Genomic DNA, 23657 nt, shown 5'->3' with positions numbered 1-23657 from the left:
AACACCTATCTAAAGTGCGCAGGGACCCCTACGTCACCTTAGTGGTATAGATGTTTGTAGGGAGGTTTTGGACTCAATGTTAGTAGGAGAGGTAGAACCCTAGGATATACCCCGAAAGGTATTGCGGGCGAATCAAGTAGAGTTATTTTTTTTTTATTAAACTTATACTTGTGATTGTATAGTGTTAAAAATGCATGATTTATATTTTTTATATTTTAAACCACGGCAGAAACAACGCGACGAAGCCGTGCACGATTAAATTGAGTGTCATATTACTAAACCAACCATTTTCTCAGGTAAAAGCAATGCTGATTAATCACAGTTTTAACATGTCTGTTGTTAAACTCTTTATATCAACTGTTAGAGTAGAGAGAAGTTTATATTTTCCTTTAAATAATTATATGTTTAAGCGAAATTCGAGGTTGTAAATGATTTAACGCATAATTGATATTTTGATTTTAAACTCTTACCGCGATAAGGAGTAAACATTCATTATTTACACATTTGTTTTATTTTGAATGTAGGATTTAGATGTTTAATTAAAACGACCGATTCAAAAAGCAGACTTAGTTAACATTTATTTTTAGTGTAATGGGATTAATCAGCATATTTAAATTATTTTCTTCAAATAAATACAATAATTAAATTATTATTAGCTGAAAAATATACATACACAACACAATCACTCACTCACTCACACACATTGATGCTTCCTCGATTTGAAGATCAGCAACTTTCAGTTTTTATGCTAATGCTACAACGGGTTTGAAAATTGCGAACAGCCTTAAAAAAAGGAACCATTTAGCTGCCTCATGACTAAACAATCCATAAATACTTGTTGAAAATACTTCGTACGCAACATCTGTATAGTGACACATTTTCATTTAAACCTACACAGTTTTTAGAAAAGTTATAAAACTATTGGCATTCACTCTGGTAACTATCAGCACGGATAAAAACTGAATTATTAAATAATTAAATATTGAACCAAAACTAAAAAAACTAAAAGATAAGCAAATTCGCGACCTGTAAAAATTGGGTACCCTATGCACAATTTTTAACGCTCATTTAAAATGAAGCCAACCTTTTCACAGCAACAAAACTCTGTTTGTTATCCAACCAAAATTTAAGTTAAAATTTGGTCAAAAGCTCTTTTGTAAAACACATACTATCACATTCACCCAATCGCATCCATGCTACATAAATTTACCAACACAAACACTGATCCAGAACGGGCTCACCGAATTCGTTATGTGCAAACCAAATCCATCGTTGCCACCCCGCATGCGCCACCGTTTTAGCAGTGCAGCTTATGGAAGGGAAGTGACGTCATCGGCAGATCAGCGACGCAACATCTTGCACACTAATCATCTCGCATACTCGAAGCCAGCTTAAAAACAACCCTAATCAAACATCTTTTTCAGACGTTTCAAATGCCATTCTACAAGCACCAGCACCTCGTGTTTTGAAAACTTTGTGGCTGTCAGCGCCACACAGCCACCAACACAAACACACTTATTTAAAAACTCTCTCTCTCTCTCCGTCTAACCACACGCACATAATTCTCAAATTTTTGGGAGCAGCTCTTTTTTCCCTTCAATTTCTGCAAGGCATGCTCTCTGGCTCATTTTGATGACACTGTTTCACACTTTCTCTCTCCAACACTCTCCCGCTCTTCCTAGCACTTCATCGAATTTTTTTTCTTGGCATGGCCGCCATATTGTGTTTTGCCAAAATTTTCACAAAAATCACACCTTTGCATTAATTTTCCAACAATTTGGCTCTTCCTTTAGAACAGCTGCCACAATAACATTCACAAAGCATTTTTCTGCACTCTGCATTAGGCAATCGGGCCAGATTCCAGTTGTGGCCAAATAATTGCCGAGCCAAACTCGGTCGGTAGATTATAAACTGAAAACACTTATTTCGCGAAAACAACGTACTTCCCGGAGAATCCGAACACTTTTGCACAAATTTCCACTCTGAATACCGAATAAATCGTATTAAAAGTATTCAAATTAACTAAAAATCGCGACGACACGGGGACAACTATGCTAGAGCGTGCACTCTCGCCGGCGGCTCAACTCGCTCTCCCACTCTAAAAAATAACCCTGCAAAGTTAGAAAAAACACGAAATTTTAAAATGAATTTTTTTGTTCTAAATGAAAAAATGACCCTTCTGGGTCAATAAAGATTCGAAAAGAATATTAAATTTCCCATAAAATGACATGTTCCAAAATTTTTTACAGTCGAGTAACGGAAAATGGGAGAATTTTTAAAACTTTTTTAGTATTTTTTTTCGATGAAAAATACGTTTTTTCGGAAATCTGAGTACGCCATCAAATCGGGCGTCTAATTTTACATAAAAGTCCCTTTGACACCAAATTTCTATCTCATCACCGTTTCAGGCTGCAAATTATTGAAAAACACCTCTTTTTAGCATGTTCAAAAATGGAAGGGGTCGTACCGCCCCTCCGTCACGAGATATCAAAAAATGGACCTCGGATTCGTGATCAGGGACAAAAGTTACTCCTTAGGACAAAGTTTCACGCAAATCGAAGAGGGGTCGGGGCAACTGCTGTGTGAGTTGGCGGAGAATTACCCATATTTTTTTCGGAAATTCGTAGTTTTGTGAAAATTTTGAGTATTTCCAAAAAATGTTGTTATTGCATTTGAAATTTATGAAAAAGTCCCGGTTATTTGTTACTCATATTAAAGAAACTGAAATTTTGAGTATTTTTTTTTCGAAAATACGTGATTTTGTGATTATTTGGAGTATTTTTTTCGAAAATACGTAGTTTTGTGGTTTTGTGGTTTGAAAATACAGTAACAATATGAATTATTGTGAAAATTTTCTTGTATCTATAATAAAAACGGATAGCTGACATCATTCTGATTCCAAAACACTAGATTTATTGTTATATGTATGCATGATTTTTTATTCGATTATAGCCAATGTCTCACATATAGCCAAAATCCCATAAGCTCTGTGCTTCAGTTATGCACGCCTCGGTTTTTTCATCCCCCATATGCGTTGCGAAACCGAGGCATGACTGTACAGCTTTTTAAAAATAAACACAAGTGCATTAAAAATTGCGACCGGAACTTAAGCGAATTCCTTTCAGCTTCCAAGAGAGATAAAATCAAATGAAACAGCGTCAGTGTCTTGCGAACCTTCGTGGTGAACGGACACTAGAGCTGCGGTATTTTTTACTACCTAAGCTCAGAGTTATTTCAAAACAAAATTCACAGTCTTTTTAAAGACTACCTGAGTTATTTTCCAAAATTCTAAACAGTCTTTTCAAGACTAACACCACCTGAAATTTTGTTGTATTTTACAAACGAAGCCATCTTTTTAAGAGAACTTTGCTTGCAAAATGCGTCAAAACAAAGGTAAACGCAAATCTTCTGAAGATTTGATCGTTACGTCGGTGAAGCGTTTGAACGCTAAACCGGCTAACGGAAACAGAAAAAGAAAACAGCCTCTTCTGAGGTCTGATTCTGATTCTGAATGTGAGGTCAATCCTCCAATTCCATTGACAAACAGTTTCGGTGTTTTATCCGAAACTGATGACAAGGAACCTTCTCCTCGTACTGAGCCTTCTGCCGTCGAGAAACGAGTAAAGGCTCCGCCAATTGTAGTGACTTCCGTCTCCGATTTGGCCAGCTTTCGAACGCAACTGAAGAATTGCAAGGAAACTTGCAATTTGAAAGTTTCGTTCCAGCTTGGTCGAAGAGGAGAATGTCGCTTGTTGACGGAATCTTTACAAGATCACCAAACTTTTGTTGGTTATTTGAAAAACCACAAACACAATTTCTACACGTATGAGACCAAGAATGCTCGTCCATTCAAGGCGGTCCTGAAAGGTCTCTCCAACGACTTGTCGGTGGATGAGATCAAAAATGAACTTAAGGTGTTGCTGGGCTTTGCCCCATCCCAAGTAATACCAATGAAGAAAAAATCAAACGGGAATATTTCTCGCTTTGGTTTGACTTCACAATTTTATCTGATTCATTTCAACAGAAATGAAATCAACAATTTGAAACTTTTGGACAAAGTACAGTTTTTGTTCCATGTACGGGTAAAGTGGGAGCATTTTAAGAAACATGGCGGTAATGGCCAGAATCTGACCCAGTGCCGGCGTTGCCAGGCATTCGGTCACGGTACTGATCATTGCGCTATGGTTCCAAAATGCATGGTTTGCGGGGATTCTTCTCACGACAAGGACAATTGTCCCGTGAAAGAAGTCACCCAATTTAAATGTGCAAATTGTGGTGGAAATCACAAATCAAATTTCTGGGATTGCCCCATCAGAAAAAAGGTTTTGGATTCTCGCGCTAAGCATCAGCCGAAATCCAAACCGAAATTTTCTCAAAGTCAGGTTGTACCTGAAAATTTAAATCAAACGTTTTTGCTATCTCCCTCTAATGAGAGAGCTAGAAAAAATACTTCTACCATTGAAACAGGCAACGGTATTTCCTATGCTGCCGCTGTTTCAGGTACATCCAAAAATTTCAAATCCTCTGCAATTCTTCCTGAAATTGGCCAGGTACCTCAAATTTCATTTGAAAATGTTTCTGCTGGCAACGCTTTGGGATCTTCTGATCTCGGCGATGTTACGTTTGAAAAAATGACTTTTTTGCAAAACTCACTGTTTGGTTTGATTCAAACAATGAGTAATGCTACATCCATGATGGAAGCTATCCAGATTGGATTAAAATTTGCGAATGATGTTGTTCTTACCCTGAAGTTTAATCATGGATCTAAGTAATTCCATCAATATTATGAATTTTAATGCTCGCTCTTTAAAAGCGAAAGAAAATGAATTTTTCAACTTTTTACGAGTTCATAACGTGCATGTTGCTGTTATAACCGAAACATTTTTAAAAACTGGCACTTATTTGAAAAGTGATCCAGATTATAAAGTTATAACTAATAACCGAATGAATCGAAATGGCGGTGGAGTTGCAATTTTGGATGCTAGGAATATTGCTATTCCTAAAGTCCAAGTCAAATTTGATTCTCCCATTATTGATGACGATCTTCAGCTTCTGATTCGTCTGAAAAATGTTCGCCGAAGACAGTATCAACGTTCTCGTGATCCTGCACTGAAGCGAATTCAAAAAGATTTGCAAAAGGTTATTGACCACAGATTCACTCTCCTGCGAAATGAAAAGTTCGCTAGAGATGTCGAACAAATTAAACCTTATTCCAAACCTTTTTGGAAACTTTCAAAGGTTCTTAAGAAACCTCAAAAACCCATCCCTTCTTTAAAAGATGGTGATAATATTCTATTAACTAATGGGGAAAAAGCTCAAAAACTTGCTCAGCAGTTTGAGAGTGCTCATAATTTCAACTTGAATGTTTTGAGTCCTATTGAAAATCAAATTTCAATAGAATTTCAGAATATTGTTGAACAAGAATTTTCATCAGATGAAGTTTTTAATACGGATCTGAATGAAATAAAATCTATTATCAAAAAATTTAAAAATATGAAAGCCCCTGGTGAGGATGGCATTTTTTACATTTTAATTAAAAAATTACCAGAAGCAACTTTAAGTTGCTTGGTCAAAATTTTCAACAAATGTTTTGATTTGGCATATTTTCCCAGTAGTTGGAAAAATGCCAAAGTAATTCCGATTTTGAAACCGGATAAAAATCCTGCTGAAGCCTCAAGCTATCGGCCCATTAGTTTGCTTTCATCTATTAGTAAATTATTCGAAAGAATAATTCTTAATAGAATGATGACGCACATTAATGAAAATTCAATTTTCGCTGATGAGCAGTTTGGATTTCGCCTTGGGCATTCAACTACTCATCAGTTGTTGAGAGTTTCAAATTTAATTCGAAGCAACAAATCTGAGGGCTATTCTACTGGCGCTGCTCTTCTTGATATAGAAAAAGCATTTGACAGTGTTTGGCATAAAGGATTGATTGCGAAATTGAAAAGGTTTAATTTTCCGATTTATATCGTGAAAATTATTCAAAATTATTTGACGGATCGTACTCTGCAGGTATGTTATCAGAATAGCAAATCTGATCAACTACCTGTACGTGCTGGCGTCCCTCAAGGAAGCATTTTGGGTCCAATTTTATACAATATTTTTACTTCTGACTTGCCTGATTTGCCCCCAGGATGTCAGAAATCACTTTTTGCTGATGACACAAGCATCTCCGCCAAAGGCAGAAGCCTTCGTGTCATCACAAGAAGATTACAAAAAAGCTTGGATATTTTCAATTCTTATTTGAAAGAATGGAAAATTACTCCAAATGCTGCAAAAACTCAACTTATTATTTTCCCTCACAAACCAAGGGCTGATTTTCTTAAACCAAAAAGTCATCACATTATAAAGATGAATGAGGTAAATTTAAAGTGGGAGGATCAAGTGAAATATCTTGGACTTGGTTTTGACAAAAACCTTACTTACAAGGATCACATTGAAAGTATCCAGGTTAAATGTAACAAATATATTAAATGTTTGTATCCACTTATAAACAGGAATTCTAGACTTTGTCTCAAGAATAAACTGTTAATTTATAAACGAATTTTCAGACCTGCCATGCTTTATGCTGTGCCGATCTGGACAAGCTGTTGCTTAACCAGGAAGAAAAAACTTCAGAGGATTCAGAACAAAATTCTGAAAATGATTCTGAAACTTACTCCCTGGTTCAGCACCAGTGAACTTCATCAATTAGCCGAAGTTGATACTTTGGATGTTATGTCCAATAAGATAATTGATGCATTTCGACAAAAATCATTGCAGTCTTCAGCTGCATTGATCCGCTCTTTATATAGTTTATAAGTTAGTTTTAAGGTATCCCTTTTCCCTTTTGTACATGTAGGACCTCCTACATTTGAAATCACTGAATAGCGAAAGCTACAATATTTCATGAATAAATGAATGTTGCTAGTATTTAAAATTGAGGTGAAAAGTCATCGTTTATGATTGGACACTCAATAATATTTTAACTGAATGAATGTACATGGAAAAGAAATTTGAATAAATATAAATTAAAAAAAAAAAAAATAAATGAAACAGCGTAGAGTTCTGATTGTTTTTTTTTTTTTTTTTTTTTTTTTGAAAACGTGTTTGTGTTTTATTTTGCAAAACAAAAATTTTTTTAGGCCACCCTTACATTGCTGGGCCCACCAAATGTCGAAACAACAAAATATTTAGGCTCTCGGCAAATTTAAGGCTGCTTATTTTTTAAAAAGTGGTTGGAAAATTTGTTCAAAAAGATGTGATGATTGAATTTTTCCGAAGACAATAAACTTCTAAAACAAGATAAACACACAGAGATTAAAAATCTTTTTTATCTATTAAGTCATGAAGAAGATGTCCATATTTAACTTGCGTTATTTAAAATTTTTCAATATTTTTTCTTCTTAAAATGCTTAAATTGTGAGTTCTGTAAGACTGTAAATAAAAATTAAATATGATTTCTATTGCTTGAAAATAAACTTTACGGTCTTTCGAGTGATGCAAACATTAATCTTTGGTTGCTCGTTACAGAAAGTAAAGTCATCAAACATGCGAATTGTTCTTGTTTCCCGGAATCAAAAACAGTCAACATAAATAAATAAAAAGCCTCAACGCAATAAATCATCTCGTTACACGCCCTCCAATGGCAATGACAAACAAGAACAACGCAATTAATTCTTCCCAACAATAATGGTTGATGGTTCCAGAGGAAGTCTCCGTCTGCTTCTACCAATGTCGAATCCGATTTGCCACTGCAATAAACGATACCTTTTTCCCGGAATTTATCTTTTCCATGTATGTGAGTGTGTGTGTGTGTGAGGATGGGGGAGGGGTTGGGGAAATTGAAGAAAATCACATCCCGCCTCGGTTCCAATCCATAAAAATAATATAATTTTTCCAATCCATAAAGTTCCACGTACGGCAAATTAGATTCCCCTTCCCAGAAGCGTCATTCTGTTTGCCTTTCAAAAAAGGAAACCCATATTTACTCTCTTTTTCCGGAGTTTTCCCGTACCACTTACAACCACACACACTCACATATACAAGACGACGACGACATTCTCACTGGCTGCCCTGAACGAGATAGCTCAAAAATGTTTCTAATTCGGTACATTTCACACACTTCATTGGAAAGCCACGCACACACACACACAGTCACACCCACAAACAAGCTTCCAGTTGGGTGAATCGGAAAATCGGACCAAAATATGACCAAAAGCGAAGGGAAATCTTTTTGCTGGAAAATAGAAATCAACAATTCAATGCAGAGTCAGGAAGGTGCGGCTGCCAAAGTTTAATACCATCAAGATTCGCTTTGTTTTCGATGGTCCTCCCTTGACGACGTTTTTTTTTCATTCTCTTCTTGAGAAAATAAAATCTACAATTCAATTTCGGTAAAAGGCGCAACCAAAGTGACTCGTCACGTTGTCGTCCGTCCCCTGTGAGAGGTTCGAAGCTCGGAGTCATCACGGTGGTCCAACACAATTGTCCGTCATCAATTCTTGCTGCCTTAAATCAGCAGCTCAGCAGAGGAGGGTGAGAAAGTTGGAATCGACAAAGTGAATTGAAAATGATAATCGGGACCAACTACGAAGCTGATCGGGTGATTGATTTTGAAAGGGAAGGTTTCGGTTAGAAGATTCATCGTAAATAAAATAATGTGGGGATGGTGTAAAATGTGATGGTGCAAATATTTTTTTCATGCCTTTTTAACTTAGTTTATGTAGAAATAGTCAAATAACTTATAAAAAGAAGCAAAAAGATAAAATTTGAATGAATTTTAAAGCCCTAATAGCAGGCCATGCTTAACATTACAATCATACTATCATACAATTTTCTTGTAAACGTTATTTAATTATTTGGGTCAAAGAAAATCTTTTTGCTGTAATGAGAATAAAATTTTCCCCTATGACCTGTAACATCCGACGGGAGTCATCAATTGCGGCTGAACGCCAACGCCATGATCGATTTGGTCAAGCCTAATGCAAGTGCAATCGCTGCCGGTGCTGCTTTTCGGGTGAGAAACTTCCAATTGGAAATATGGAGCAGCCGTTGCTGACTGGCTACGCTGTTCGCTTTGTAAGCGAATGATGCTGGGTTCGATTCCCATCTGCTCCAAACGATAAAGTTAAGGAAATATGAATTTTTGAAACTCTAAACATGAACGAAACATTAAAGTCGCTCTAACCGGGGTTCGATCCCCCGTTCTTTGGATTGGTGAATTAGGAATACTATTACTACAAACTATATACGCTCTGGGTCATTTGACAAGGGTTCAGAAGTTCTAAATAACGTTTGAATCTGATTGATGCAAACGTTCTTTAGGGCGGGGCTTGTCGATTCAAGCTGAGGTACCTCGCGCACGGCTAGCCTGCGTAGAAATGGGTCACCGAAACTCGGCAGAGCTAACACCTTCCAAATGCCTATGCGAGTTATTTGCATGTATAGGAGGTCAAATCTAAAATATATGGAAACAACTCAATTTGTAAGAGGCGGCCGCGTGGCCCCGTTTGGTTGGTTGCACACACACACACAATGAGAATAAAATTTTCCCCAAGGTTTTTGTAAAAAGTGCCTTTTTACCAGTTATTTTTCAACTCACTTTTCGATTAATCCCTTAAACATTTTCATAAGCCTTATAGCAAAATATTCATTTTACTTGAAAGGACATTTTTGCAATTTCGTTTTAAGCATACTTATTTTTCCATCTAATAGTACTTGTTCTATAAGACTATAAGAGACCATCGATAAAACACGTGAACACTGTTTTGAAAGCTCCGACAGATAAAAAAATAGATTGCTCTAAAAATTAAAACATTTGAATTGTTTTATATTTTTATAGATATTATTTAAGTTATTTTTTTATAGTTTTATTTCAAGGTGCACATCATCGAGAGCTTTTGCGCATAGACTTGCATACAGTTTTGTATCTTAAAACTACGAGAACTAACGAAATAATTTTTGATTCACTCCCTACAGTTTAGTCTACATGAGCATTTACAACAAAGTTTGACAATTTTCAAAATCAGATTATTGCAAGATTGAGTCTGTAAGTTTGCCCAATTTGAAATAAAAAGACAACAACTTTCATGAAACTTTGGAAAAATAATTTCCAAAACAAGTCATGTTCAGGACAAAATTAATTCTTTAAATTACTTTTCTTCAAATTGCCAAAAAACTAACAAAATTTATAAACAAAATTGTTTAGAAAAATAAAAATAAAACTGTTCATAGTCCATTAACTGGGAAAATTATAAAAGCAACATAACTTTTTTATATTTGAAACAGTACAAATGCCTTTAGAAATTTATTTTCATGAATCTTATTTTTTTAATTCAGTTTTTCTAAAAAACAAAGTTTATCTTATGATAATCCTTGCAAAACATGAGTTTTTCAGCGCATTTCGTTTTTACCTAACTTGGAAAAGACTCAACTTGTACTCTAAAATAATCTATTTTAAACTTGTTTCATATATTACTAAAAAGTTTTTTTTTATTTTTTTATATAAATATGCTTCAAATTACGTACTAACCCATAAGTGCTAAAAAACGTCAGTAAAAAAAGAAGGCAGATTAAAACTTTTTCTTAAATAGCAACTAATTGCTCGGTTTTTAACATTTCTAACTGACCATTGCCAGACATTTTCTAACCATTTGAAAAAAAAAATAATTTTAGTAACAGTCATTTGTATACCTGAATTATCCTTTTGATGGCTTCATCTTTAAAAGGAAAATTTAATTTTGGCATTAAAAAAAATCAAAAAAATATTGAACATTTCCGCATCTTAAAAAAAAACCTTTTTTAAAAATTCATCTTAAATTGTTTAATAATGTTTTAAAACAAATAGAGCCATTGACTCCGGTCAAGGAAGAGGATGGAGAATTTAAACGATTATTTAAAGCATAAATGTTAAATTTTAAGCTCATTAAAATAAATAATATCATGTTTACAACAAACCTTTTTTTCGATAATTTCCAAAATATCTCAGAAATTATAGAAAAAAAAACATATTTTGATAGGTTATGAAATTAAAAATTAAAGAAAAGTTGCCGATTTGTTGAAAATAAAATAAAATAAACGTTGTAGTACAATTTGTTTTTTTTTAAGTTGCAATAATATTTTTCAGTGGGGTAATTCTCCGCCAACTCACACAACAGTTGCCCCAACCCCTCTTCGATTTGCGTGAAACTTTGTCTTAAGGGGTAACTTTTGTCCCCGATCACGAATCCGAAGTCCGTTTTTAGATACCTCGTGACGGAGGGACGGTACGACCCCTTCCATTTATGAACATGCGAAAAAGAGGTGTATTTTTCATCGAAAAATAACACTTAAAAAGTTTTAAAAATTCTCCAATTTTCCGTTACTCGACTGTAAAATTTTTTGGAACATGTAATTTTAAGGGAAATTTTATGTTCTTTTCGTATCTACATCGACCCAGAATGGTAATTTTTCATTTGAAACAAAATTTTTCATTTTAAAATTTCGTGTTTTTTTCTAACTTTGCAGGGTTATTTTTTTATAGTGTAACAATGTTCTACAAAGTTGTAGAGAAGACAATTACAAAAAATTTGATATATAATTATAAGGGGTCACGAATTATCGCGATTTTACGAAAAAAAAGTTTTGAAAAAGTTGGTCGTCGTCGATCATGGTCACCCGCGACAGACACGGACCGCGAAACAAAGAGAAACGCAAAAAGTAACTTTTTCAAAACTTTTTTTGGTAAGATTGTGATAACTCGTGATGTTTACAAACAAACCCCATATGTTTCTATATAAAAATTTTTGTAATTGTCTGCTCTTCAACTATGTAGAACATTAATACACTCTGAAAAATAACCCTGCAAAGTTAAAAAAAACGAAATTTTAAAATGAAAAATTTTCTTCTAAATGAAAAAATGACCCTTCTGGGTCAATGTAGATTCGATAAGTACATGAAATTTCCCTTAAAATGACAAGTTCTAAAAACTTTTACTGTCGAGTAACGGAAAATGGGTGAATAAGAAAAATAGTGTTTTTTCGATGAAAAATAAGTTTTTTTTTTGATTCTGAGTACGCCAATAAATCGTCAAATTTTACATAAAAGCCCCTTTGACACCAAATTTCTATCTTATCACCGTTTTGGACTGCAAATTATTGTAAAACACCACTTTTTTCGCATGCTCAAAAACGAAAGGAGTCGTACCGCCCCTCCGTCACGAGATTCGTGATCAGGGGCAAAAGTTACCCCTTATGACAAAGTTTCACGCAAATCGAAAAGGGGTCGAGGCAATTTTTCCCGATTTCGTGTGAGTTGGTAGAAAATTATCCAGTGCCAAAGTCAAATTTTAAATAATATTTGGAATGACAATATGTTAATTCAAGATTTCATTTTCTAAAGGTCTTATCTGCTTAAGAAACTTATGGTTCATAGGTTGTTTTGAAAATTTAATCTAGAATTATGGTATTTTTTTCTTTTTGTGAAAAAAGGAGATCATATAAATAATTGCTTTGATTTGCAATGTTGCCTAAAATACAAAATCGATCAGAAAATCACTCTCCAAGTTACCGACTTTTAAATTTTTATAAACCATTTTTTATAGACAGGGTGCCCTGAAATAAATGACTGCCTTCTCCAAAAAAATATCAGGAGAAATTTATTCTTTTAAATTATTAAATTTTCAAGATCATATTGTTCAGCTTTGATTTATTTGAGTTTAAGCCATTAAAAGTCTTGAGAAGCTCATATCTTAAATTTTCCCATAAAATTTACACCCTTGAGCATCAATTCCCAATTTTGCTCATATTTGCTCAGAGGCTTAAAATGGCACAGAAATCAATATTCAGCTTGTGATGACTAAGCATTTGTGGTCCTAAGTAAGGTCTTACCAAGTTTTTACTTATTTTTTTTTTAATTTGATTTTTTTACGTGATCAGGTCGTTACATTTTTTTTCAATATCTATTAAAAATCGGCCCAACAAATTAAAGTACAATAAAATACTTTTCGAAAAACCAAATTTTAAATGAAAATATATGTGCAATCAATTTAAAATACATTTTCCTGCTTTTTTATTAATTTCAGAAAGTTAGGTGGTGGTAGTTGATTTATTTCAGGCTGCTTTAACATGTTTGTCATTCGCTGCCTCAGAAAGTTAGGAGTCATTCAAATATATTTTGAATATCTTCTGTTTGAATATTATGCATTTTACAACAATTTTTCATCAAAGAATTGACATGGAGCCTTGTTGTTCAAATTTCATTAAAAAAAATTTCACCACAGCCACGGAATTTGAACCGGCAACTTCTGGATTGTGAGTCCAGTGCGCGGTACGATTGAGTTGTTGTGGCCTAATTTTTTTTAAACAAAACAAATAAAAAAAAGTTGTCGCAGGACTGATTTGACTCAATTTCGACAAAGCTGTCACAAAAGATTACCTTGCATTTTAATATAACGTAAAACAACAAGCACCAATAAAACCACCTCCAACCACCACCTTCCTGTTACCTCAATGCGATTCATCTCTCGGTCGACATCAATTTTCCATCCACCTTGGCCCCTCGGAAATTGCGGTTAGCCATAAAGTTACCGGCGGCGGTGACGCCAGTAAAAACGCCACGCCTGGTGCCATAAAATCGTTTCTAATTGAATAATTTTAAAACAATTCTAAAACCAGCTGCCGCCGCGCAGACGTCGTGGAGCACGGGAAAAAGTCGCACGGAAGATGTGTTGCACCTGATGGCGTTTCCTGCGGTGACCTGGAAAGAGACAAGACGCGTTTCTTGATTGCGTTTAATTTTGTTTTATTGCGCCTCTAAACGGGCACGATAATGAGAACGATTATGGTGATTACCGGGGAAGAACCGTAAAGTTTTTTGTTGTTGTTTTTTTTTTTGTGTGTGTTTTCCACCTCCCAACCGCACATTTCCACACTGCTGCGGTGGTGTTGGTGAAGATGTCTAAATTTTCGTTTGCGATTTCCGCCCCGGCATGATCTGGAACGCGTCCCAACAGCGAAAGACAGGGCAAAGTGTCAGGCTTGGTTGGTGTTTCTGCCACTTCCCCCTCGGCAGGGTAAGGAATTCAAATCAGGAAAGGTGTACTAATTAGAAAATAATGAGAATTGCGATCCTTAATGGCTCATGGAGGTTCCGGTTGGGGACACACGTTACCCGGTCGGAGTCTACGACGACGACGACGTTGATGATGATGTCCTTCTGATACGGAGCTTATCTGGGTCATGGGAGCTATTTTTAAATACACGCTAGCAAATTCCTTATTTTGTTTTCAGCTCTTACCATTTTACGTTGAAATAAATGTGTAGTTTGTTTTCTGTTTTAAAACGAAATTCGGAAAAAATACTTCAAATGAACCTGAATACTGTAAGTTTAATAACGATGTAGTTGTGCTATCTTGTCGCACGTCACTTTTTGACGTTCCTAGAAATACGCGTTTAGATGTTTAACCTTGAATAAAAAAAACACTAGAGCACGCAATGTAATCAACAACAAACACGTATTGTTTGGCTGATCATTCCGTGCAGTTTCACGAAATTTGGTTGTTGGAGTCCCGAGTTTTATCATTATTTTTAGCATGATTGAAACAGATTGTATCATTAGCGTGGCTCACGGATATATGAAAATGACAAAAGTGTTTATTTTCGATCGCTTCACCAGAATGTTTAAGCAATATGACCCCAGAAGCTAGCCTGAAATTATGAGCGCATTTGGTTAAGGTTTGGTACTTCAACCACTGACATGAAATTAGTATGCTGCCCCTGTTCGCATAAATGTTCCATATGCATTTTGGTCGATTTTTAGTTCGATACTGGAATAACATAATTTTTTAAGTTTATTTTAAGAGACACTAACAATATTTACCACTTTGCTCCAGAAAATTGAAAATTTACGGCAGGTTTGTTTGTCCCATCTGAAAAATGTTCAAGTATGAGTCCCATTGTAAAAATGGTGACCAACCAGTTTCTCATGGAAATTTAATGTTATGAACGGAACTGCTGGACTCTGCTTCTCCGCTGTCCTTGCCGGCGGTTTCGGTTTCGACGCTTGCTGGCCCCTCTGGATGAAGTCCGCACGCTTGGGGCAGCTGCGGTCCGTGGCTTCGTGAGCTTCAGAGCAGTTGGCACACCGCTTCGACTCTGCTTCTTGGACTTTGCACTCGTCCGTCTTGTGGGGACCCCCACAGTTGTTGCACCTCCCTTTCAGGTGGCAGTTTCTGGTTCCATGACCCAGCTGCAAACAGTTCCTGCACTGGGTCACGTTCGGCCGCTTGTTCCGGTAGGCCTCCCACCGGATGACAGTGCTTGCCACAACATAGATTTCAGAGAGCTTCTCGAGATTGGTGTATCCCTTGGGAAAGACCACAATGTACGGAGTTTCGTCCACGGTGGACTTTTCCTTCCGCTTGATGACATGCACCTCCAGCGCGTCCAGCTTGAGATCCCTCTTCAGCAGGTACTTGACCTCGTCCGGATTCAGTTCATCAGGAAAACCACGAAGAACTACCCGATGATTTCGTTCGCTCCGCCGTTCGTGGGTGTAGAATTCCACTTTCTTCTTCTTGAGGAGCTCTTGCAACTTGTCAAAATCTTTGACAGAGAATCAGGTCACCTTGGTTCCAAATCGGGTTAGTTTGTCAATCGGATCGAAACCAAATTTACAACTTTCCACTATCGCCACGAGCTTGTAAAAATCCATGGTGTTCTTCACCACAAAAGGTGGTTGCTTTTGATTACCTGCCGACTGTCCGAGTGGTGGAACCGCCGGGACGTCTCATCCTCCTGCTGGGCTGGCATTGTTGTTGTTTTCCGCTAGCGGGCTGAACTTGTTGTTGTTGAGCAGATTCTGCTTCACTTTTTCTTCTCCGACGATAGCTCCGGTGACCTTCTGCTTCTGATTTCCGGGGATGAGTCGAAAATCATCCGTCTCGGAGGTTTCTTCCACCTCCATCCGTCAAACAACTCGAGCAAGCAACGTTGCGCACGTCACAACACGTCTACTCTCTCGAAGCTATCGTAGCCAAGTCCCCGTTGGGGTTACCTTGGTAGCATGCTTCGATCGGGCTGGTTTCCGAACATTTTGATGGACTGTGCAGAAAATGTTTACATAGCAAGTCCTGCACACTTTTTCAAATCGAAAGAGAAAAATTAAGACAAACTTCAATATAAACATATCAAAAGCATAAAGAAGAGCATTTTCAAGATCTTTGTTCAATATTTTTTTAAAGAAATGCTTTATGTTTGAAATTCATGATTTACATTTTTTTTTAACTACGAAGCTCTTTTTCTCAACTTGCTCAAAATGCATATGGGAAATTTATGCGAACATGGGCAGTATGGAACTATTAAAAATGTACAAGATGTGAGAGCTAAAAAGTGAAAAATAAAAAAACTAGGTCAAACGTGGAACAACTAAACCAGGCCTGCCCAACGTCCATCGCATCAGCGGGTCGCATTCGGTTCATGAAGCCATTTAATCCGGCCCGCGACGGCTTTTCAAAATAGTTCTCTGGCCCTTAAGGCTGTTCATGAAGTATTGAATAAATAAATTCAGTGTAAAAATTTAAAAAAATAGGCTTGAGATCAAATATTAATTATTAAAATATTAATTGTTGCTGATTCAACGTATTTTTCGAATATTGCTTTTGTATTTGTTCAAAATGTGTTTATTTCAAATTCAATCATTCTTTATGTTTGAATTTAATTCTTAAAATTTCTATATTGATATTGATTCTATAAGTAAAATGAAAAATGGCGTAAGATGACAAATGTAAAAATATAAAATATATGTCAAAAAAACTTGGATCGTTGTATTAAAATGTATAGAAAGACACTTAATTCAAAATTAATTAATATGAATTGACACATTATTCATACTTGAAATAAAGATTTCTGCGAGTATTTATTAAAAATTAAACGAATCCCAAAATAAGTCACGAAATTGATTTGTAATAATTTGATTTTTTCATAAACTTCGATATTTGAAGAATAACGAATTGAAAACTTTTCCATATATATATTATTTTTTTGTAATTAAAAATAATTTGAAAATATTTTGTAAAATTTTTGAGTCAAGGTGCACAACAACACAAAAAGTGTTTTTTTTTTTGTAAAGAAGATTTCAATCCACATTTTGCTTTAATAAATTTTTACACATCTCATTGATATTTTATTTTTTGTTAAGGAAATTTTAAAAAAACTTGCAACGAACAATTATGATTGAATGTTTTTGGAAAGTTAATGATATCAGGGTATTTTTATTATGTTTTTTTAGGTGCTGCGACCAGGTTAGGACCAAGGGTCAAAAGTACAAAAATAATAAAAGAAATAGAAAAGCGTAACTGACGTAGATGATCATTTTGATATCAGGTTATTTATTTGCAATCAAAAAACACAATTACAATATCACTTAAAAAAAATTAAAATTTAAAGTCAATTAAATAAAAACATTTTGGAAAGTAATATTTGTACTTCTTTCTTAAAACCAAAATATATGAATCACATTTAAAACACTACACGGAAAGAAATCCTGTCAGCAGGTCTCGTAACAATGCATTGTCGAATTTGTCAACATTGAAATGTTTCCCATAGCGATAACATTTTTTTCGAATTCGGGAACAATGTTGTCGATTTTGAAAACATTTACAACGAAATCGAATGTTAATGATATTGGGAAAAATTCAAGGGTGACAAATTTGACTACACAGAGGCTTACAAGATTTTTATCCGTGTACATTATCAATTTGTTAACTTGAAAGGACCTACTTAAAATAATGTTATGGGACCATCCATAAACCAAATGGACACTTTTTTTAAAATCTCACCCCCCCCCCCCTTCTCCACTCGTGGACAATTATCCATACGAAATAAGTCTTTTTTGTATGGAGCGTGCCCCCCCCCCCTCCTAATAGTGCCCACGTGATTTATGAATGGCCCTTATGATAAAAAATTGGTAACATTTTTATTTTTTTTTGTATTTTACAAAAATGCAGAGACTGATCAAGACAAATCCAACAAATATTTTAAAATTGAATTTTTATATAATTAAAAATAATAGTTTTAATGATAATTTTACATAAATGAATTAGTTTGTCATACTTTTGTGTATTTCGATGATTTCATTTTATGGATTAAAAAATCTAAACATGAAGAATGCCAAAAGGCAAAAGATAATGAACACGATACCAATACTACCAATAAAAAAAACAAATAAATACAAAAAAAGAAAAACGATGCACATAAAAATATGCTTTATGAATTTAAAATAAAAGCGATTTCGAGATCAACATGGGGGAAAAATAATAATTTAGGCATTAGAGGCATTATAGATTTTCTGAGGTTATGTTATCAATCCTGTACATTTGTTTCAATTGTTCCTTTCACATTACCAAATGAATGTTCTCATTATTGCATCAGAACTCAATGAAACATTTCTGGAGTTATACTTTAGCTATGCGACCTTCAAATAACAAAAAGTCAATTATTTGCAATGAAATGTTTAGAGGGTTGGAGATAATACAGGCCCTGACTTTTGTTTTTAACAAATCCCTACAAATTCTTACCAAAAAATGGCCAAATAATGTACAATTCATGCAAACTGGACTGGACTGGAAATTTATTCGGAATCCCAGGGGTTGGTAAAATTGTTAGTCTTCTATAAAATTTCCGTTGAATTTAAATCAAAATGGGTTTCAGTTTGTTCTGTGAAACAGTTGAAAACACGGTTAAAAAATACAACAATCAGCCTATGTACTCTGTGGAAACAACAATTTATTTTTCAGACAATTTTTGGAAAGCTTGGACTACATCAGACTACATCAAGAAATCAGTACGACCTGTTTTTTCACATACATGTTAAGTTATGTGCTGCAAACGTTTAAAGTCCTCATCTCAAATTGAAACTAATTTGCTCTTCCTAATCTCCACACCGTTTCAGATCTGTCACCATCAACGACACAATCACCGACAAATGTCAGCAGCAGCAGCAGCATCAGCATAGCCAGCAGTTCCTCCACCCTCACCTTCACCAGCAGTAGTGGCCCCTTAAGCACGCATCCCACCGATGACCACAGCAGCAGCAGCAGCAGCCCGCCACCGCCTCCGCGGTTTGAGGCCCTGGTGCAACCGCTGCCACGTGGCCACCTTGGCGATGGCAGTCGACCAACCGCGGCCACCGACGATGGCGATGAGGACCCCCTGCTCTTGCTGGGGGGATTCCGATTCCCGGCCCAGCTGCACCCACCGGCGGCCAGCAGTGTACGAACTAGCCCCCAGGGGGAGGAGGAAGATGGCCATAGTGGGCCCCTCCCCCTGCCAGTGTCCGCCGCCCAAGGCGCCAAATCCAATCTAGTTAATTTAGGTTTAAGCAGTAGTAGTGGTGTTAGTGGTATTAGTAAAATTAAAAGTGCTAGCTCAGTAAGTAGTGGTGGTGATAAGAAGAAGGTGACGGAAGGTGAGTCCGGAGGGGCGGTGAACAGGCTCGATGGGGAATTTCGGGGGCCGGAGATCGAAGGGAACTTCAGCAAGATGTACTTCGAGACGGAGAATCTGACTACGGTGTCGTCCCAGGTGGGGTCCATCGCGGTGGCCCCGCCTGAAACCCTGTGGGGGGAGGTCCTACTCTAGCCTGTGTCCCCAAGATACGTATGGGACGCGACACAGCGCCTCCAAGCACGCGAGCGGGGGGGGGAGGAGGGGGGGGGGGGGGAATCAGAGCCCGAATGGCGCAGGCATCTCACCACTCTTAGACTAATATGTCTAGATGGCGAGGCGCGCGCGCTTCTTAGAGTGTAGTCCTAGACCCTGGCAGAAACACATCAGGTAACATTATACTAGGAGAGGTGGAGTGGAGGAGAGATCTATTGAGCGGATGCTTCGCGGTCGGGCATAGACAAATATGAGGTGCAAAATAGGTAATTGTGTCATATCGAGAGCAGGAGAATGAAGTAATAGAGGGCGAAATATAATATATTATGGTGATATCCGGAGTGTGGAGTAATGGGGTTGTGGAAGGAAAAGAGGAAAATAAGTATATGTGGGGGGGGATGGAGGGAAGGTGAGTGATATGATTGGTGAAGAGGTGAGGTGGTAGAGATATTAAAGAAGAAATATAGTGGGAGAAGTGGAGATTTGAATATGATAGGATATATATTTTATTATGGTAGGTGAAGTGAAGTGTTTTTTGTATTGAGTGGTGGGGTGTATTTGTGTGTAAGGGAATTGATATGTGGGAAGAGGAGTGATTGATTAGTTTATGATGTGGGTTTTGGGGGGTTTGTTGTTTGAGGTTGAATGAGAGGGGAATTTGGGAGAGATGATTGGAGAGATTATGTGTATGGGGTAGGAATGGGGTTTGTTGTTTAGGTTTGGATGGGTTTTTGTGAGATTGTGGTTGTATAGGGGAGATGTTTTAATTTTATGGGAATAGGAAGTTATTAAGTATGAAAATAGATAAGGGGTGGGATGAGATTAGTAATAAAAAGGGATGGATATTAATTGGTATAAAGAATGGGTTGAGAGAATCATATATAAAATATATTATGAGGATATTGGTAGTTAGAGGATAGATGAATTGAAAGAATTTTGAGAGTGAGAGAGAATAAAGTGGGAGTTTAGGGGATTGGGGGGGTGAGGTAAGTATAGGTTAAGGGATAGGGATTTTTAGATTGAGTGGTTTTTTTTGTAGGAAAATGAAATATGCGTAAGGCATATTAATGAACCTTAAAAAATATAAGGTTAACTTACAATAAATTAAAATGTTGTGTTACTACAATACTAAACTCGTTTCAATGATTCAAAATAGTTTTATACAGTCCACTTTATCGATGTCTAGCAAAACAGAGGCCATTGCAAATATTTTTTGACGTTTATTTTCCTCGACTGTTACCAATGTTCAACATTACGCCCTTTTGAAATGTTAATCTTGATAAACATTGATCCCCTAAAACAAATAAAAAATAAAAAACAGTGTTATTGATGTTATTTCAATTTCGATAATATTCATTTGTGTTTGACCTCTTTCGATAAAAACTAAGTTTTGAGGAAAACAAATTTCAAAATTAAAAACTTATTAACAATTTCACAAAAATAGAAATGTTATTTTACAAGTAAATCATTTTATTTTGTATTCATAATACATTCAAAAAAATATTTGCAGCGGCCTAATTGAAAACGGTGAGATTTTGCAAAAACACAATGTTCTTTTTCGATTCAAATTTAATTCTGCATCAAAAATTGTTTTAAAATGTTGTTTGGCAATATTTTCTATTTTGTACACGGAGAGACCGGCCGGGGCAAATCTAAAAAAATCTTGGTTAATTTAAGTAAAAGTATGGTTAAATTTTTTACACAGCATTTTTTCAACAATCGATTGTTGATTTTGTTAACCCGAAATTGCTGACCACCAGTTACTAAAATTAACTAAAAAATAGTTGGAATTCCCATTTTTGTTGGTTAAATGGCTAAAAAAAATCTAGCAGTCGACTGCTAGAATATTTTTTTCAGAAAATTAACTAAAAACTTCTTGTTTTCAGCTGAAATATTGTGGAATATTCTGTTAAAACTGGCAGGGACATATTTTTTAAACTATTTTTTTTATCAATTTTTTTTCGCTGTATGAACCGAAATATTTTTGCATGCAGCAAATTATTAGTAGTTTATAACAAAATATTTCTTAATTAGACATTATTTATGTATCAACTATTTTCTTTAATAATCTAACGATGGGCCGAATTTTTAGCTATATTTTAACTAATGTCGTACTTGAATACAGAAAAATATTCGTACATGTAGTCAATAATTAGCTGTTGTTAGCAATATTTTTAAAGAATTTGCAGTAAATTTTGTAATAATGCCTCACAAATTAATGCTGAGTTTTGTACTAATGTCAAATAGCATTAAAACAAAACTTTTTTTAACTGTTGTTATAAAACATGTAAAGTTTGACTATTGTTTTAAAAAATTACATTGCATTAATCTAAAAAAAAAATTATAAAAAAGCATATTACAAATTTCTCGTGAATTCCTTAAAAATAGAAACCAAGTAAAGTTTTCACCAAGTTTTTAGCTTATATTTTTAATATGTTTTATAAAATTGATTGTTGTATTCACTTACCATCACTGTGAAATCATCCGATATGTCATCATCATCTACAACGGTCTCAGGTTTAGTTATTTTTTCTTGTGGTGGGACACAGAATTTTCACCAAAGTGAACCTTTTGCTGCAAATAGACATGTGAAATTTATTAGTAATTTAATACAAAATTCTTAATTTCGGCTATACACTGAAAAAAGGAACATAAATAAATGTAATTATAATGAGGAAAAAAGAAATATCAATAATGCTATTTACCAAGCTTGCATTAATTTTACAATTACTTTTGGCAACACACTTTCACTGCATTTGATTCAATTTATTCAACGTACTCCGATTCCTGAAAAAAATATTTTGAGTTTAACTTACCAGTTTTTTCAGAAGTCGTATTCTTTCAAGGTTATAATTATTTTCTTTTATATATTTTATATATTTTTATTTTTTGATATTTTACTTCATCTTTTTTTTTATGTTGTCATGTGTACGCATTTCTATGTATTTTAAAATTGATGATTCTGAAAAAAATAATAGTTCATTAAAATTTTATACGTCATGATCACGATGCTTTTTAATAGTTCAGTTTTCTTATAAGAATCACATTAGTTAAATTATTATGCAAAAATAAACCCATACTTACTTAGATTAACCAACATTTTGTTAAATTTACCCGGGCTGCTCTATCCGTGAAAAGTTGGCCCGCATCTTATTTCTACTTCCCTCACTTTCCTTTAAACATTCTTATAACGTGTTCAACTCACTCGAATCAGAGGTCCTCATGGCGAAGGTCGTCCTCTTGCTCTTCATAGTTTATCACCTGCAAAGAAATCATCAACAAACCTACTCACCAATTCCACCTTCCCAGTTGCAACACTTTGATTTGCCGCTTAAACATTAGTTAAATAGTCTAATTTTCACCATTCACATCCTCTCACTCCACAATTAACAACACAAACTCAATAAATCGACCGCTCTCGTTCGAATCTTGACTTTAAATGACAGACGTAAACAAACCCAAGTTCGTCTTTTAAATATTTAACCAATTGTTAATTATATTCAACCAACAAAATTTTTGATTTTCCTAAAACCACAGTTAACAGTCGAGCACGTTCATTCGAGTTCGGGAAATCTGTTAGCTTTTTGCCTTTAACATTTTCAACAAACAGGTTATTAAATGAATACTGAATTTTGGTTAATTGAACTGAAAATTGGCTGTGACAAGTACGTTTTTGTTAAAATTAACGAAAGTAAAATCAACAATTTTAATTGTTAAAATTTCTGGGCGCAGTCTCTCCGTGCAGAACTTCTTAATTTTTACTTTTTTTAACAATTAACGACATAAACTTTGAAAAATATCACTGACCGCTTTTTAGATTTTATCAATTCAATTTTCTTTTATTTAGCACTGTATTGGGTCATTGGATTAATACCAATTGTAACATGTAACATAGGATTGAAATTGTGTTAAAGCTTTTATTGCAAATATATTTATTAAAATGTCAATACCTTAATCATTCTTCTCTCAATTTCAAGCAGAATACCGATTGTAACTGCGGACTTAACTTTTCCAGGCCTGAATTTTATTTAAACA

The 23657-nt window shown here is 35.3% G+C and overlaps 1 protein-coding gene across 1 annotated transcript in view; it reads left to right on the top strand.

Annotated features, from left to right (window-relative positions):
* The window catches only part of LOC120429702 (uncharacterized), a 223799-nt gene that overhangs the window by 157436 nt on the left and 42706 nt on the right, over nt 1-23657 (top strand). The window contains exon 4 of the mRNA XM_052706895.1: nt 18967-19579. Within this exon, the coding sequence (XP_052562855.1) occupies nt 18967-19579 (613 nt within the window). The remainder of the gene's footprint in view (nt 1-18966; nt 19580-23657) is intronic.

The sequence above is a fragment of the Culex pipiens genome, chromosome 2 (assembly GCF_016801865.2).
Source record: "Culex pipiens pallens isolate TS chromosome 2, TS_CPP_V2, whole genome shotgun sequence".
NCBI classification, from domain to species: Eukaryota; Metazoa; Arthropoda; class Insecta; order Diptera; family Culicidae; genus Culex; species Culex pipiens.
The sequence above is the reverse complement of the archived record's forward strand: the minus strand, read 5'-3'. Positions and strand labels throughout refer to the sequence as shown.